The 18,917-nt window shown below is 42.4% G+C and overlaps 1 protein-coding gene across 4 annotated transcripts in view; it reads left to right on the forward strand.

The window, feature by feature from the left end:
- HYDIN (HYDIN axonemal central pair apparatus protein) overlaps nt 1-18,917 on the forward strand; it is a 409,263-nt gene that overhangs the window by 119,902 nt on the left and 270,444 nt on the right. For all 4 annotated transcript variants that reach the window (XM_051847253.3, XM_070062720.2, XM_051847256.3 and 1 more), the window contains one exon: nt 2,652-2,835. In XM_051847253.3, the coding sequence (XP_051703213.3) occupies nt 2,652-2,835 (184 nt within the window). The remainder of the gene's footprint in view (nt 1-2,651; nt 2,836-18,917) is intronic.

Consider the following 18,917-nt stretch of genomic DNA (forward strand, 5'->3'; position numbering starts at 1 on the left):
GTTGTACAACTCCCACGCTTTACCTACGTCTTCCTCCAGGGACGGCATCCAAGGGCTCATGCTGATGTTTACATACTAGGCAACCCTGGAAAAATCTGTATTGCATCAGTCTGAGAACTGATTAACACTTAATTTTTAAAATGATCCAATTTCTGTTTTAAAAATGAGTACATTGCAAACTTTAGCAAAACTTGTGAATTTAGCAAAACTTGTGAATTTAGCAAAATTTGGAAAATAAAGAAAAAGCAAAAAGGTGAAAGTAAAAGCCAGTTGTAATCTTACAATCCAGACAAAGCCACTAATACTATTTTAGATTCTTTAAATATATTCTTTTCCCACTAAGTGTATTTTTTCTTTGCTTTTGTTTTTATGTAAAAATTGAGACTACTCTGTACATTGCATTTTAAATTTTTTATTTAAATATCTATTTGTTTATTTGAAAGTAGGGTGGGGGAGAGAGTGATATCTCCTATCTGCTGGCTCACTCTCCAAATGCCTGCAACAGCTCAGCGTATGCTATACATTACATTTTATTACCTGCCTTTTTATATTCAGATATTTCAGACATTTGGGGGCAGTCATTTGGCCTTGTGATTTAAGATGTCCACATCACATATCAAAGTACCTGAGTTCAGTTCTCATTCCACCTTCTGATTCCAGCTTCCTGCCCTTGCAGACCCTGGGAGACAGCACGTGATGGCTCCCGTGTTTGGGTCCCTGCCACTGACCTGGGAGAAACAAACTGAGTTCTTGGTTCCTGGCTCCAACCCTTCCCCCGCCCAGCCTTTGTAGGTGGACATTTGGGGAATGAACAAATAGATTGCAAATCAATCTCTCTTATGTGTGCTCTCTCTCGCTCTCTCTCACTCTCTTCTCCCTGCCTCCCAAATAAATAAATTAAATTTGTAAAAATACTGCAGTCATTTAAAAGTGCTATGAAATATTTTTCCTTACTATAATTTCAATAAGTGCTTATTATTCTGTTGATATAGAAGCATATTAGGAGCATAGTAGGAGACAAGGTAACTTACTGGCCAGCATCAGAGAATTCAAACTACAAGAGACCCAGTTGGCAATCCAGTCTCCATCTTTCAGCTGTGTGAGCTAAAGCAAGTTAATTAATCTTTCTGAGCCTTTGTTTAATGATCTGTAAAATGGGAATGATGTTAATAATAGTAATTACCTCATATGGTAGCTATGCGTATTAAATCACATGATGCATGTGAGGAGTTTGGCAAATGCCCAATAACTAATGTTTAATCAATCCGTCATTTTCTAACATCAGATTTACTCACTTTGATGTCAGTCCAGCACTTTAATAAACATCTTTGTAGCTGCATCTTTGTTTACAACCATGATTATTTCTTAGGATTTATTCCTTGCTAGTGAAATTTATTGTTTCAAAGGGTACATAATTTATAAGTCTCTCAGATAAGTATCAAATAACAAAATAAAAAGAAATAGACTCCTTTCTTTCTGCAGACTGAGCCATCTTTAATTTGCCCTGCTCTGCCCAGCAGTGTGGAGGGACTAGTGCAGATCGCCTTGGACGCTGCTTCCCACACAGCAATAAAAAGGAAGCACAGAGCGCTTTCTTGCTCGGAACTAGAACAACTGATCCCATTTCCTTGACTTCTTTATGTTTTGTAACCTGAATGCTCATTAAAAGGAGATATTTGACAATCCCAAGCATAGGAAAATGAGTTAGAAAATGAGCTGGGCCTGAGACAGGAATTCGACAACTTAGGCTCCCACTCTGCATACACGCTGCTCAGTGATTTGTTTGTCACCACTGGTAAATGAGGACAATGCTGGGGGAAATGGTCATTTGTTCCGGAGAAAGGTGCACACAGTTCCTGTGAGGGCTGGGGCAGGGCTGCCCCTTTAATACCGTGATGGATGTTAGAGCTAGGAAAGCGGGTGAGGAGGGGTCTTTAGGTACAGCTTGAACATTTCATGAGCTTGACAGGTTGGTAGTTGCCTGTGGTTGACACAGGAAGAAAACTGGTATTTATGGAGTGCTTGTTTTGTCCTGAGAACTGTGCCAGGTCCTTAATCATATTTAACCCGAACACATCTTTCTCATGGACAGACTCCTAGTGTCTCTGTTTTACAGAGGAAAGTTCCAACCCTTAGAAAAACCAAGCACCTTCCAAAGTCACAGAGCTAGTAGACAGATCATAGAATCAGTATCCAAGCCCAGTTCTTGCCAGCTCCAGATTCTATTTTCTAGGAAACTGTCAGATAAGAAAGAATTAAAATTAAGCAAGTTTAAAAGGCACCAACTCAGCATTGCAGTGTTAGAGGCAGGGTAGATGTCAAACATTTAGAAAACATAATCACCTAAAAGAAAATATCTGTCCAGATATGCATCGGGGCTCAGGAGCAAGAAACAAGTAGGAATGGAATCTGGGTGGGACTTCTTGAAGGGGTTCACTACAGAAGAGCAGGCTGCAGCTCTGAGACATCTGAGGACTGAGAGCATCCATCCAGCCAACCAGCATGTCAGACTCAGAGCAAGGAGGGTGCCCCCCGAGGGTGACAGGTGGTGAGGACATCTCCAGGAGGATGGAGGGGGGGAGGCGCGTCCCTTTACAGAGTTCTTCATGGAAATACCAACATGAGGCTCACCTTTCCTGTATCTGCTTTAGGAGATGTGATGATCTGATCAAGGAGGAAAAGAAAGAGACCGACATGTTCCTTGAAGAGTGCATTGTTGATCCTTCGCTCAGAGAACGTCTTTCCATCCTCTCCCGCACCTTCAAGAATCAGAGGAGGCTGGTCCAGGAAGACAGCATGTTCTTCCTGAACAAAATTTTCACGGTCGATCCCCTGGTGAGCACATAAGTAAAATCTGACCACACAGTTAAGCGTCAGTGGGAGTTGAGGGCTTGTTTTGATGAGAGTACTCTGGGACTGATGTAGTGGGCTTTGAGAGCGAAGATGCCGTCGTCCGTAGAGTCTGATCATCGTCATGAGACACTCAGTGAATGCCAGTGGTAAGAGTGCCCCTAGATCACGTTTATAGGTCACGCTTTCTATACACCAGTCACGGCATTAACCACCTGATGTGGATTAACCAGTTTATCTCATTTGTATGTCTGTTGTCTGATAAAAAGTCTACAAGATGGAATTAAAACCCCAATCTGCAGATGAGGAAATCAAGCCTTAGAGAAACTCCATTGCTTGCTGAAGGCCAAACAGCTGGCATCTGTAATTAGAAATTCATCCCTGATTAGCCTGATGGTAGAACAGGATTTCTCAGCCTCAGCACCAGTGACTTCTGGGGCTGGATAATTCTTTGTCCTATTCATTGTCGGGCATTTAATTCCATCCTTTACCTTTACCTACTGGGTATCAGTGTGACAGCTAAAACTGTCTGCACACACTGGGTCAAGAACTGCATTGTCCTGATTTCACTCAGTATGTATGTACTGACCGCTTGACCTGTACTGGGCAGTGTGTGCGAGGCAAGCACTGAGAAGTGAAACTTGGTTCCTGACCTCATGGTCACATCCAGTGAGAGCTGCCCCAGAATCCGAATGGGGTCTGACTCCAGGCTGGCTCGGTAACCACTCGGCACGGCTGCTTTAAATGAAAACAGCTAGCAGCTTGTACATTCACCGCGTGACAGGTGCTATGCTGTGAGCTTTCCGTGTATTATCTCATACATGGCAGATAAAAAGTGATATGAAGATAAAAGCAGTAAGAAGAGTCGAGAAAGCCAATAGCTAATCCAAACTGCCAAACCGTTGCCATTTAAACCAGTTGGAGAAAAGAACATGGGTACAAGGACATACTGGAATGCAGGGTCTCTTGTGGGAAATGCCACTGACTCAAGCAGAGCCACTCCCCGTTCACCTGCACCTCTGAATTGTGAGGAAGGCATGGAACATGAAAAGGGGGTTGCATGGCTACACGAGTTTGAGAACCGCGAGGGCCCATGTTGGTTGAAGGGTTTCTTGGCTGTTGGGCTCTGCCCAGTCTTTAGTATGCTAATGTGTGTTGTAAATCTCTGAGAGGAAGCTTTCCCCTTGAAGGCATCCCCTGGGACTCATGTTCTGCAGAGCCCGCTGTGTGAATCGCTGGTGAAGACAGGAAGTGTACGCCACTGATTTATTCAGGGGCTGCAGTGTTTCTCGCAGGCTAAGAAATTGCAGAAGACTTCTTGACAAGGGAACCTTGAACTGGATCTTACAGGACAAGACTTTTGGAGAACAAAACTGTAGGTGTGTGTGGCATGGTTCATCCAAGGCTGCATGTGTGCACCAGCCAGTTTGCTTGCCGTGAAGGGTCCATGCAGGAAAATAAAGTTGGATATGGGGATTGAGATAGAATCTTCTGTCATGCCAGAAGACTCTCCAGGACTCGGCTGAACAATGACATATCCAAATACAAGAGTTAGACCAGCAAGAGGTGAAGTTAAGATGAGGACCAAAAGAAACAATCAATCAAGCCCGGAGATGTGGAGAAGATAACAGGAAGGAGATCCTGGTGAATGCAAGCAGATGGCTGAGCTGGGCTGAGGCAGGGCAGATCAGTCAGTTGTGGTCGTCGTAGATGCATCCTTACGGTCCACAGAGTGTGAGATTCCTACCTGCCAGTGCGGGAGACGCAGGCTGATATTGCCGTCTCTGAGTGGATGGCCTTGGAAGCACAAATGTAGCGGCTGAGAGGAGGGGGTAGGAGGCCACAAATGAGCCTGTCCATTTCCTGTTCAGAAGCAGAAAGCCTAGGAAAAATCCCAGGCCTTCCTCTCCGTGTGCTTTCTGCCGTAACTTGAAATTTCATGCTGGAGATGTCCGTGTGTTAAAACATGGCATGGAATATGATTGCTTTTGAATTCCAGATAGGAAGTGAATTGGGCATTTTTATCACAAGACATCTTTTCACCACTCAGAAGAAAAATATCTTCTTTAAATAGCAATACATGAAAATGGTGCTTTTTAAATAATGAGATGAGTTTGTGTGTATTGTATTGGGGAAAATACCAGAAATAGGAAGGGAATAGCATTTATTTTAAATGATAGTGGCCTTACATTTTATGGAATCTATAATGAGTTTATATCATACAGTATTCAGTATTCTTGTGGTAATATGCACTAGCTCATTCTTGACAATTTTTGCAAAATGAAAATGAAAGCGTGAACCTTTCTAGCTGTCTTCCTAAAGTTACTCTGACTAAAACAGCAGAACTCAGTGTCAGTTGTGATACATTATTTATTGATGTTAAATCTTTTTTTCTACTTAAATATCCTGATAGCTTATATAAATATAGTTCTTGTTTGTGAATGTGATATCTTACCCTGTAAATTCCTTTTGAAAGTGTTTGATGGGTGGCTGGCGCCGCGGCTCACTAGGCTAATCCTCCACCTTGCAGTGCCAGCACACAGGGTTCTAGTCCCGGTCGGGGCGCCATATTCTGTCCCGGTTGCCCCTCTTCGAGGCCAGCTCTCTGCTGTGGCCAGGGAGTGCAGTGGAGGATGGCCCAAGTGCTTGGACCCTGCACCCCATGGGAGACCAGGAGAAGCACCTGGCTTCTGCCTTCAGATCGGCGTGGTGCGCCAGCCGCAGCATGCTGGCTGCGGCGGCCATTGGAGGGTGAACCAACGGCAAAGGAAGACCTTTCTCTATGTCTCTCTCTCACTGTTCACTCTGCCTGTCAAAAATAAATTAATTAATTAATTAAAAAAAGGAAAGTGTTTGATGGGAAGATTCTGCCATTTCACTAGCTTCTCGATGTGATTGTGAACCCTGACTATTTTATGCTGTTGAGGTTTGGATTTTCTGCTTCAGGTGAATGAATGCTACAGTAATTTCAGTTGAGAGATTTGTGTACGGATTTACGGAAGAGATGAGATCTGAATTGAATACTGGAGTTAGGATGAGATTTAATGAAGTAGAAAGGGAGAAAGACGATGTTTCCAGACGGGGAAATTAAAAAAACAAAGAAAAAAGGAATCTATTAGACTCGCAATGTGTTAGATCACGATGAATAGAACAGTTCTTCCTTGTTGGGAAGGCGAGTGGAGACCTGTGCTGCCTGGCCAGCTGTTGTGCATTGGCGTACAGCCCACTCTCTACCCCTGCACTGCTCAGCAAACACTGGACCTGAGAGGTGGTAGTGTATGTTTCTTGCAGTGAGCAAGAATGTGTTCAGGTGAGTTTGTGAAGTACTGGTTGCAGCACAGCGGTGGAGTGCAGCCAGCGTTTCCCTGGAACTACACACCAGCAATGGTGTTTTGCAGATCCGAGTTTGGCAAATGGTGCTGAAGGTGTCTGGAACCCACTGCAGGGTTCAGGGTGTGTGCATAACATGCTCAGGGAGATTAAGATGACTCCCTGACAGCCCTTGAAGAAGGGTGGACGGAAGATCAGACTGGTGGAGCAGCTCAGGCAGGGGAAGGTCAGGGCAGTGGAACAGCTCCATAGTCAAGGTCAGAAGTGTACGTGGAGGGTAGGGGGTACAGGGGGCAGGTGCAACACTTACCTGGAACAGCCCAATGGTGGCTGGAAAGGCAAGAACGTGGTGGATGGTTTTTGATTTCCTTGCCATTGAGGGTGAAACATCATGAGGAACCCTGTGTCTCTTCAGATCTGAACTGGAGTGACCGGCTTTCATTGGAATTACCAAGTTAGGAGTCCTAGGTTTAACTCCTGGCTTTGTCCCTAGCACATGTGGCCTTAAGCAGCCATTTGCTCTCCCTTGGCTCCAGTTGCCTTGCACACAGACAGAGTGAGAGTACTGTGGGAAGATCACTCTGATCCTTTCAACTCAGAAACTCTGCTCTTCTGTTTGGGACCCAACTCTGGGTTCATTAAGGTCAGAGAGAGCCTTATCCTTTTTAATTTTTTTAAAGATTTTTATTTATTTGATAGAGTACACAGAGAGAGACAGAGACAAATAGAGATCCTCCATCTGTTGGTTCACTTCCTAAATGGCCACAATGGCCAGGACTGGGCCAAGCAAAAGCCAGGAGCCAGAGGTTCTTCCAGGTCTCCCATGTGGGTGCAGGGGCCCAAGCACTTGGGTCATCTTCTGCTGCTTTCCCAAGCACATTAGCAGGGAGCTGGATTGGAAGTGGAGCAGCCAGGGCTCAACGCAGTGCCCATATGAGATGCCGGCAGTGCAGGGCACAACTTAACCTGCTGCGCTGCAACCCGGCCCCATGAGAGAGCCTTATCCTCATCTGTGCCTTGTGCTAGCCCAGTGCCAACCAATGGTTGAATCAGTGAGTGAATTTCTGTTAATTAATGATGATGAGTTTGGTTCTCAACTTTGAGATGACTGCTGATATCCCAAAAGTTTTGGAAATGTGGGACAAAAATTTGTGTGTGTGTGTGTATTGGAGGGGGGCAGGATTCAGGACTGGAGGCAAGAGATTTGTGAGTGTCCTGTGGAGGGTTTTGTTGAAGCCATGAAAAACTAATGGAAACTCTAAGGGCAAAGTGAAAAAGAAAAGTAGCAGAGCGCCCAAGAGGGCCTCAGGTGCCTGCATTACAGGCCCTGCAAACAGCGTTCAGCTCCCCGCCTGCTGGGAGCCTGTTAGGGCTCTCATCTCCTCCTAGACCTATCTTGCCTGGTTCTGCATCATTTTCTGCTGAAGGTCTCTTCTGAGTGTCACGTAATGGGTCACGTATGCCAAATGGTCACCACTTAATTTCTGACAGCTGAGCTATGCACCACTGATTAGCTTTCTCTTAGAGTGTTATTCCTGTTAATTAGCTTCCTGATATGCATTCAGTTCACAATGGAAGCAGAGAAGAATAGAACCAGGCAGTGTCACCTACTGATCTGATAACCAATCTCTAACTTATATCCTATTCAAAAAATAAAAATAAAATAAAAGACTGGTACAGGGGCTTAGGGACCATTTTGCTTTATGATAGACTCATTAGCTTCTCAGGAAGGAGCCAGCCTTCAAATGAGATAAACTCGACAAGAAAACACAAACCAAAGCACAGTTAGCCCAAGGTCTGAGAAGGAACACAAAATACATGCTTGTTCTTTCGGGCGTACTCTCTATGTCTTGGTTCTTCAAACACATCAGCCAAAACAGAAGGTTTGTGTAGCCCTGATGGTGTTCTCTGCACATTGAGCCTTTGATGGTGACAGTGTTCCTGTTTCAGAAGTTGTTTCAATTTAAAGCAAGGAGAGTCAAGATCAAAAGATGAAGGCTGTCCCTAAAGGGCCCGGAGGCCGTGCCTGGTTTGAATTCCAAGTCACGTTTTGCTGATATCATGTCCGAAGTAGTTTGATTTGGGGCTTAGGAATGAGAGACCCAGAATACTGGGACTGTGAGATCTTCCTCTGTCCTGCTGCCTGGTTAGTACTCCCACTGCCTTGGCTCACTGTCTTCTTGCACTCCTTGTGTAACGTGGCTGTCGGGTGTGTGGCCGGGGCTTTGAGAAGTTAGGCTCCGTTCGTCTCAGGTATTAATGTGGCCACAGTGTTCCCGGCCTGCTTGTTTCCATCAGTGTCTTGGTTTTGTTTGTTTGTTTTTGTTTTGTTTTGTTTTGTTTTTTGACAGGCAGAGTGGACAGTGAGAGAGAGAGACAGAGAGAAAGGTCTTCCTTTTGCCATTGCTTCACCCTCCAATGGCCGCCGCGGCCGGCGCGCTGTGGCCGGCGCACCGCGCTGATCCGTCCATCAGTGTCTTGTTATTTGAACAGAGGGAGGCTGGCAGCTGCTCCCAGAACTGTTCACTGGTGGAGGAGGAATGGGGAGGCAAGGACCCAAAGGGACCCTAAGGAGAAAGAAATTCAGGATAGAGGAATGGAAGGAATGTTGTTTTTAGCTTCACTTGTTAATTTAGTGGTATTCTAAAAGTGACCGGAATTGTTGGTTAGTCATTAAAGCATGAGGTGTGCTACTACTGTTTACAGCAGATTTCTCAGACGTCAGTTCTTCTGATAATATCTTGGAATATTGATGTCATTAGCCCATTTATGCCTTACCTAGGGAAGTTACTGTGTTCCGTAGAATACTGAACATTTGTCAAGCCGCCTGCTTCCATTTAGAGCCCCCCCCCCCCACACTTTGGAAAAGAACTGCAAAATCAAGTCTATTATGCATGTTTTCTGCCTTCCAGAAAAGCAAGTGAAATTGGCTACTTTCAGAAATAAGATATCCTACTGTACTAGATGGACCCCGGCTGTACAGGTTTTTCACATTCTCATTCTGTTATTTCCTCAGCTTAGGTCTCTTGGGTAACCTGAGAGAGAGTCAAAGACAAAAAAAAATAGTCCCGAGAATTGAGAGGCCAAAGAATATCACAAGGTAAAAAGAGAGAATTAAGGTTTTGCTTTCCACGGGCGTCTAGGAGCCCTCTGAGAAATCACAGCACAGATGTGCTGGCCTTGTCTCTGAACTCTGGTGCTGCTGGCTCAGGTCACACTTTCAAGATGCAGCAATTTTCTGAATGTTGAACACTTGATATTTTCTCAAAAGAGAGAGAGAGAGGAGAATCTAAAGGTATTTTCCTGAACTGGCCCTAGCTGATTGGCTGACGTTGGTGGGCAGGGAATACATTTCTGCTTCTGTTAGCAGGTGTCTCCTTCATCCAGGAAACGTTCATCCAGTGTCCCTGGGGAAGCTTAAGCTTAATTTAACTAAGCTTTAAAAAGGGAGAGAAACTTGATAATTTCTTTATCCCCGTGTAAGTAATCATAAACCATGCTTTGTCGTTATCTAAGCCTGCAGGAAACGTGCTGTTCCAGCAATTCAGACCTGGAGAGCACAGCTCAAATTTAGTTTACTTTCTCTTCTCCCAGTCCACATAGCATGTGAGCTCAGCAGAAGCGGGCTGGGTGGAAGCCCAGATGGCTACCAAAGAGGAAAGATCCGGTTTTGTACTGCATCCCCTTCTGCTTCTCATACCATTAGCCGTGAGTCGCGTTGCAAACACGTGGGCGCTGACTCCTTGGAAATGGACACCAGGAAGGAGAAAGGAGGACAGGGATCTGCTGAGAACAAACTGACCTTGAGTTGCCACTTCTGGGCCAGTGTGGTTTCCCTGGTCTTCCGTCTCGGTTCATTAGGACCGTCTGTTCAGACCTCTGAGCTCAGCCACACTGTCTCTCATTGTGCAGAGACTTTGGCTATTGTGCTGGAGAACGAGTGTAGGTGGAGGGAGGCCTGGGGATGTCTTAGAAACAGCAAGGTGCCTCGTGGCTCATTAAATAAGTTGCACTCCTGGGAAAGACATAATTCTGTTCTCTGCGGAGAGAGAAAAGCATGAGCAACACACAAGGCTGCCTTCTCTCTACAGAACCCCGGGGGAATTTTCACAGTATTTGGCTTGGAGGCGAGATCAAGATGGAACACACCCTTTGTGAAGTTTTGTCTGACAGATGGCCATATCTCAGAGCCCTGTTCCAGAAACTTTTATGTTCATTATTTTGAGAATCATAACTTTACTTGATTCACAGTTGCTTGTCCCAGGGGAAATAATAGGGTAGGAAAATCTCCTTGAATGTCAGGGGCCAATTTGATCTTTCCTCTCAGTGCTAATACTTTCTGCTTTGTGGCTTCCATTTATTTTCCCATTTCTCTTAGAGACAACTGCTATTTGCCCTGAGTGACATTATAGAGAGCTATGATTTATTGATCTGGAAAGATCTAGAAAAGCAACCATGAGTAGTGGAAGATTATACCTTCTGACCACTGGTTTCTTTTTCTTTTCTTTTTTTTTTTTTTTAAGATTTATTCATTTACTTGAGAGGTAAAGTTACAGACAGTTAGAGGGAAAGCAGAGAGAAAAGTCTTCCATCCACTGGTTCATTCCCCAGATGGCCGCAACTGTCGGAGCTGTGCCAATCCGAAGCCAATACCCAGGAGCTTCTTCCAGGTCTCCCATGTGGGTGCAGGCACCCAAGGACTTTGACCATCCTCTACTGCTTCCCCAGTCCATAGCAGAGAGCTGAATTGCAAGAGGAACAGCCAGGACTAGAACCGATGCCCATATGGGATGCCACTGCTGCAGATGGAGGATTAATCTACTGGCGCCACTGCCAGCCCCCTCTTGTTCTTTATTACTGTTATTCAGTGATAGAACTATTTTTTATAATTTATATAGAATTTATTTATTTTTAACTGTTATTTAATAAATACAAATTTCCAAAGTACAGCTTTTGGATTACAGTGGCTTCCCCCCCCCCCATAACCTCCCTACCACCCACAACCATCCCATCTCCTGTTCCCTCTCCCATCCCATAAATGATAGAATTTAACAGGGTGTTTTCACTTCCTGAGGAAAAATAATTCCTTATATTGATATTTCTATAATACTTTAAGGGACATGATAAGAAATTTTTTAAAAATGTGTTTATGTAGACAAGAATATGTCCATTTGGGTGAAACTGATGGAATTCACCACATATGATAGCTGCTTTTGTCATCATTGTTCTCCTACTCTGTTCTGAACTAACTGGGCCTTGACCATTGCCTAATCAGGGTTACTTAGCAGTGACCCACTGGTGCATGTCTCAGGAGCTGCGTAGTCTTAATGTTGACTATATTTGCTGAAAGATCCACTGGCGAGTCCTCTTCAGAGGTCCCTGAACTTGAGAGCACAGAGGCTGTCATGCTGTGAGTGTGTTCGCCAGACAGGGGCCCGGCATTGTCCCGGGGATGTCCCAGACTGCTTGTCAGCTGTAGTGGTTTTCAGTTTCTTTTGGACTTTTTTCTGACATCGTGAGAAAGGTGGAGCCTGACCTTCTGTTATTTTGTAACCTTAGCTCAGCCACTTACTCCCAGTCTCCATGAGTGAGATATGTATGCAGCTTCCTTTTGCCTTGACTTCCTTGACTTTAAAACAGAGATGGTACCACTTTACAAGGTTGTAAAGAATGAACCAGACAATGTGTGTAAACAGTTAACGCAGCACTAAGAACAGGAGCTTTCAGCAAATGGTTGCAAATATTATGATTTGGAGCTAGACACACTTGTCTCTTGTCAAATTAAAGTTTGATTAGAAAGTACAACATCTGAGTGGAAGAACCTTTGAAGCACTCTTCTAAATGTAAGTTAGAATTAAACTCTATTTTATTTGATAAATGTATGAATGAGTCCCATTGTAAACTACTTACCAGATAAACCAAGTAAATTAAATATGTATGTAATTCTCTGTTCTTGCACTTTGGAGTTTGATTTGGCAAGATTTGCTAAAGGGAGGGAAGAACAAAGGAAAGAAGGAGGTGGGGAGGGAGGAGGGAGAAGTTTTAAAAAGTTTCCTTTTTTATTTAAGGATTTTTGAGGTAGTTTTTTTATTTTGTTTATTTGAAATAGTTACAGAGAGAGAGTAAAAGACAGAGAGATCCACCATCTGCTGGTTTGCTACCCAGTGGCCATGATACCCATGGCTAGGCCAGGCCAAAGCCAAGAGGTTGGAACTCCATCCAGGTCTTTCACGTGGGTTACATAAATACAATACCTTGAGCCATGTTCTGCTGCTTTCCCAGTTGCATTAGCAGGAGCTGGATCAGAAGTGGGGCACTGGGACTTCAACTGGCACCCATATGGGATGCCACCATCACAGGCAGTGGCTTAATCTGCTGCAACACAATGCCATTACCAAGGGAGATTTTTTTAAACACTTCTTTAATGATTGCCAATATATTTTTAATATTTATTTTATTTATTTGAAAGAAAGTTACAGAGAGAGAGAAAGAGAGGTCTTCCATCGGCTGGTTCACTCCTCAAATGGCTGCAATGGGCTGGGCCGATCCAAAGCCAGGAGTCAGTAGCTTCTTCCTGGTCTCCCACATGGGTGCAGGGGCCCAAGGATTTGGGCCATCTTCACTGCTTTCCCAGATACACTATCAGGGAGCTGGATTGGAAGTGGAGAAGCCGGGACTTTAACCAGTGCTTATATGGGATTCCAGCACTGCAGGCTGGGTCTTTTTTTTTTCCCCAAAAAACCTTTTGTTTAATGAGTACAGATTTCATAAGTACAACTTTATAAATATAGTGATTCTACCCACCATACCCATCCTCCTACCACTACTCACCCTACCTCCTCCCTCTCCCATTTCTAGTCCCATTCTTCCTTAAAAGTCATTTTCAATTAATTTTATATACAGAAGATCAACTCTATACTAAGTATTCAACAATTTGCACGCACACACACACACACACACACACACACAATAGAAACCAAGAACAAGTTTTACAGTTAATTCTCATAATACAACTCATTGAGGACAGAGGTCCTGCATGGGAAGTAAGTGCACGGTGACTCCTGTTGTTAATTTAATAATTAACACTCTTTATGTATGACATCAGTGATGACCTGAAGCTCTTGACATGAGCTACTAAGGCTATGGAAGCCTTTTGAATCCATAATCTCCATCAGTATTTAGACAAGGCCATAAGCAAAGTGGAAGTTTTCTCCTCCTTTCAGAGAAAAGTACATCCTTCTTTGAGGGCCATTTCTTCACTGGGGTCTCTCTCATAGAGATCTTTCATGTAGGATTGATTGATTGATTGATTGATTGATTGATTTTTTGCCATAGAGTCTTGGCTTTCCATGCCCGAAATGCTACTGTGGGCTTTTCAGCCAGACCAGAATGCCTGAAGGACTGATTCTGAGGTCAGAGTGCTATTTAAAGTGATTGTCATTCTATGAGTCTACTATGTAGACTGCTTCCCATGTCGGAATATTATCTCCTTTTTTAATTCTATTATTATTATAAGATACTTGATCTTATCCTTTTAACACTTAATCCTATCTATATGATCACTTTAACACTTAAGATGGCATTGTTATCACCTAGCTCAATGGGATTTGGGGTCCCATGCAGGTTTTTAAACTGTACCCTCAGAAGTAAGTCCATAGGAATGTATGCAGAACTGTACAGCTTTAGTTACAAACTTCTTCCTCCCTCTCTTATTCCCAATCTTATTTTTTACTGAGATCTATTTTCTTTTCTTTCTTTTTTTTTTTTTTTTGACAGGCAGAGTAGACAGTGAGAGAGAGAGACAGAGAGAAAGGTCTTCCTTTTGCCGTTGGTTCACCCTCCAATGGCCGCTGTGGCTGGCACGCTGCAGCCGGCGCACCGCACTGATCCGAAAGCAGGAGCCAGGTGCTTCTCCTGGTCTCCCATGGGGTACAGGGCCCAAGCACTTGGGCCATCCTCCACTGCCTTCCTGGGCCACAGCAGAGAGCTGGCCTGGAAGAGAAGCAACCAGGACAGAATCCGGCGCCCTGACCGGGACTAGAACCCAGTGTGCCAGGGCCGCTAGGCGGAGGATTAGCCTGTTGAGCTGTGGCGCCGGCCATTGAGATCTATTTTCAATTGACTTTATACACAAAGGTTAACTCTACGTTAAGTAAAGAGTTCAACAAATAGTATGAAGAAAAAAAAATACTGTTCCTCGACAGTCAAGACAAGGACTGTTCAAGTCATTGCTTCTCAAAGTATCAGTTTCACTTATACAGATTTCCTTTTTTGGTGCTCTATTATTTATCACAGATCAGGGAGAACAAATGGTATTTGTCCCTTTGGAACTGACTTATTTCACTAAGTATGATGTCTTCCAGATTCATCCATTTTGTTGCAAATGACCAGATTTCTTTTTTTTTTTTTTTTTTTTTTTACCACTGTGTAGTATTCCATAGAGTACATATCCCATAATTTCTTTATCTGGTTTTTGGTTGATAGGCATTTAGGTTGATTCTGTGTCTTAGCTATTGTGAATTGAGCTGCAATAAACATGGGGTGTAGATAATTCTTTTATTTACTGATTTCATTTCCCTTGGGTAAATTCCCAGGAGTGGGATGGCTGGGTCATACAGCAGGTCTATATTCAGATTTCTTTTTTTTTTTATTTGACAAGCAGAGTTAGACAGTGAGAGAGAGAGACAGAGAGAAATGTCTTCCTTCCATTGGTCCACCCCCTAAATGGCCGCTACGGCCAGCGCACTGCACCAATCCGAAGTCAGGAGCCAGGTGCTTCCTCTGGTCTCCCATGCGGGTACAGGGGTCCAAGCACTTGGACCATCCTCCACTGCCTTCCTGGGCCACAGCAGAGAGCTGGACTGGAAGAGGAGCAACCAGGACTAGAACCCGGCACCCATATGGGATGCTGACGCTGCAGGCAGAGGATTAACCAAGTGAACCATGGCGCCGGCCCCTATATTCAGATTTCTGAGGTATCTCTATACTGTCTTCCATAGTGGTTTTTTCAGTTTACATTCCCACCAACAGTGAATTAGGGTACCTTTTCTCCCACATCCTCACCAGCATTGTTGTTTGTTGATTTCTGTTTGAAAGCCATTCTAACCAGGGTGAGGTAAAACCTCATTGTGATTTTGATTTGCATTTCCCTGATGGCTGGTGATCCTGAGCATTTTATCATGTATTGGCCATTTGGATTTCCTCTTTTAAAAAATGTCTGTTTAAGTCTTTTGCCCATTCCTTAACTGCATCGTTTGTTTTGTTATTGCAGAATTTCTTGATCTCTTTCTATATTCTGGTTATTAATCCTTTATCAATTGCATAGTTTGCAAATAAATTTCCCTTCTGTTAGTTGCCCTTCACTTTCCTGAGTGTTTTCAGTACAGAAGATTCTCAATTTGATGTAATCCCTTTTTAAATTTTGGTTTTTATTGCCTGTGCCTCTGGGGTCTTTTACAAGAACTTTTTTCCTGTGTCAATATCTTGCAGGGTTTCACAAATGTTCTCTAATAACTTGATAGTCTAAAGTCATAGATTTAGGTCTTTAATCCATTTTGAATGGATTTTTTTAAACTTTTATTTAATGAATATAAATTTCCGAAGTACAGCTTATGGATTACAATGGCTTCCCCCCCCCATAACTTCCCTCCCACCTGCAACCCTCCCCTTTCTCTCTCCCTCCCCCCTTCCATTCACATCAAGATTCATTTTCAATTCTCTTTATATACAGAAGATCAGTTTAGCGTATATTAAGTAAAGATTTCAACAGTTTGCACTCACATAGAAACACCAAGTGAAAAATACTGTTTGAGTACTAGTTATAACATTAAATCACAATGTACAGCACATTAAGGACAGAGATCCTACATGAATGGATTTTTGTGTAAGGTGTAATGTATATAAGAGTGGGAATAAGAGAGGGAAGAGATGTATAATTTGGAACATGCTCAAGCTGACTTACCCCAAATGGTAGAGTTAGAAACATACCAAGGGATTCCAATTCAATCCCATCAAGGTGGCATGTACCGATGCCATCTCACTATTCCAAGTGATCAATTTCAGTTCACAATTGATCATAATGAAAGGACTAAGAGTCAAAGGGAGCACATAAACAAGTCTAGTACCTGCTAACACTAACCGATAGAATAAATAAAGGGGAGAGTGATCCAACATGGGAAGTGAGATACTCAGCAGACTCATTGAATGGCAGATGTCCTAAATAGCACTCTGGCCTCAGAATCAGCCCTAAAGGCATTCGGATCTGGCTGAAAAGCCCATGAGAGTATTTCAGGCATGGAAAGCCAAGACACTCTGGCAAAAAGATCTCTGTGAGTGAGATCCCAGTGGAAAGAACAGGTCTTCAAAGAAGGAGGTGCCTTTCTCTGAAGGGAGGAGAGAACCTCCACTTTGACTATGACCTTGTCTAAACAAGATAAGAGTCAGAGAACTCAAGGGGCTTCCATAGCCTTGGAAACTCATGACTGGTGACTGGTGCATAGGGAGATTACTGATGCCATAAACAGGAGTGTCAATTTGTAAAGTCAACAACAGGAGTCACTGTGCACTTGCTCCTCATGTAGGATCTCTGTCCTTAATGTGCTGTACATTGAGGCTTAATGCTATCATGAGTACTCAAACAGTATATTTCACTTTGTGTTTCTATGGGGGTGCAAACTGTTGAAATCTTTACTTAATGTATACTAAACTGATCTTCTGTAAAAAAAAAAAAAAAGAAAAGAAAAGAAATTATCAATTCCCAACTTGACTCTCACTGGGATTAAACATGACAATAGGTCTGATCTGATTTCATCATCATTTAAAAAATCATCTATTATTTTTCACTTTATGTTTCTGTGTGGGAGCAAACTGTTGAAATCCTTACTTAATGTATACTAAGCTGATCTTCTGTATATTAAGATAATCGAAAATGAATCTTGATGTGAATGGAAGGGGAGAGGGAGTGGGAAAGGGGAGGGTTGTGGGTGGGAGGGACGGAATGGGGGGGAAGCCATTGTAATCCATAAGTCGTACTTTGGAAATTTATATTCATTAAATAAAAGTTAAAAAAGTGTAATGTATAAGTTGGTTGTAGATGCTTGGATAGATTTCTGGCATTTCTATTCTGTTCCATTGGTCTATCCATCTGTTTTTGTACTAGTACCAGACTATTTTGATTATAACTGCCCTGTAGTATGTCTTGAAATCTGGTATTGTGATGCCTCTGGCTTTGTTTTTGTTATATAAGATTGCTTTAGCTATTTGAGATCTCCTGTATTTCCACATGAATTTTAGCATCATTTTTTTCTATAGCAGAGAAGAATGTCTTTAGTATTTTGATTAGTATTGCATTGAATCTGTAAATTGCTTTCAGAAGAATAGACATTTTGATTATATTGAAACTTCCAATCCATGAACATGGAAGGAAGATTTTTTCATTTTTTGTATCTTCTATTTCTTTAATGTTTTATAATTCTCATTGTAGATATCTTTGACATCCTTGATTAAATTTATTCCAAGGTATTTGATTTTTTTTTTGTAGCTATTGTGAATGGGATTGATCTGAGAAACTCTTTCTCAGCCATGGAATTGTCTGTGTATACAAAGTCTGTTGATTTTTTTGTATTGATTTTATATTCTGCTACTTTACCAAATTCTTCTATGAGTTCCAGTAGTCTCTTGGTGAAGTCTTTTGGATCCTCTATAGATAGAATCATGTCATCTGCAAATAGGGATAGTTTGACTTCTTCCTTCCCAATTTGTATCCCTTTGGTTTTTGTGTGTGGTTTTTTTTTTTTTTTTTTTTTTTTTTTTTTTTTTTTTTTGCCTGATGGCTCTGGCTAAAACTTCCAGGACTATATTGAATGGCAATAGTGAGAGTGGGCATCCTTATTTGGTTCGGATCTCAGTGAGAATGCTTCCCAACTTTTTCCCATTCAGTAGAATGCTGGCCTATTGATTATGTTGAGGGGTGTTCCTTCTATACTCAATTTGCTTAGAGTTTTCATCATGAAAGGGTGTTCCATTTTATTAAATGCTTTCTCTGCACCTATTGAGATAATCATATGTTTTTTTTTCTTCAGTTTGTTAATGTGCTGTATCACATTGATTGATTTGCAAATGTTGAACTGTCCCTGCATGTCAGGGATAAATCCCACTTGGTCCAGATGGATGATATTTCTGATATGTTGTTGGATTTGATTGGCTAGAATTTTGATGATTTTTGTGTCTATGTTCATCAGAGAAATTGGTCTGTAGTTCTCTTTCTCTGTTGCATCTTTTCTGGACTTAGCAATTATGGTGATGGTAGCTTTATAGAAAGAATTTGGGAGGATTCCCTCCCTTTCAATTGTTTTTGAATAACTTGATAAGAATTGGAGTTAGTTTTTCTTTAAATGTCTGGTAGAATTCAGCAGTGAAGCCATCTGGTATTGGGCTTTTCTTTGTTGGGAGGATCTTTATTACTGATTCAATTTCTGTCTTAGTAATGGATCTTCTAAGTTTCCAGTTTGTTGGCATACAGCTCTTTGTAGTAGTTTCTGATGATTCTTTTTATTTCTGTGATATCTGTTGTTACATTTTCTTTTTCATCTCTAATTTTATTGATTTGGGTCTTCTCTGGCCTTTTTTTGGTTAGTTGGGCCAGTGATTTGTCAATTTTGTTTTTTTTTTTTTTTTCAAAAAAATCCATCTCTTTGTTTTGCTGATCTTTTGTATTTTTTGTTTCAATTTTATTGATT

The sequence above is a fragment of the Oryctolagus cuniculus genome, chromosome 18 (assembly GCF_051225735.1).
Source record: "Oryctolagus cuniculus isolate XC-2025 breed Fujian yellow rabbit chromosome 18, ASM5122573v1, whole genome shotgun sequence".
Taxonomy (NCBI): Eukaryota; Metazoa; Chordata; class Mammalia; order Lagomorpha; family Leporidae; genus Oryctolagus; species Oryctolagus cuniculus.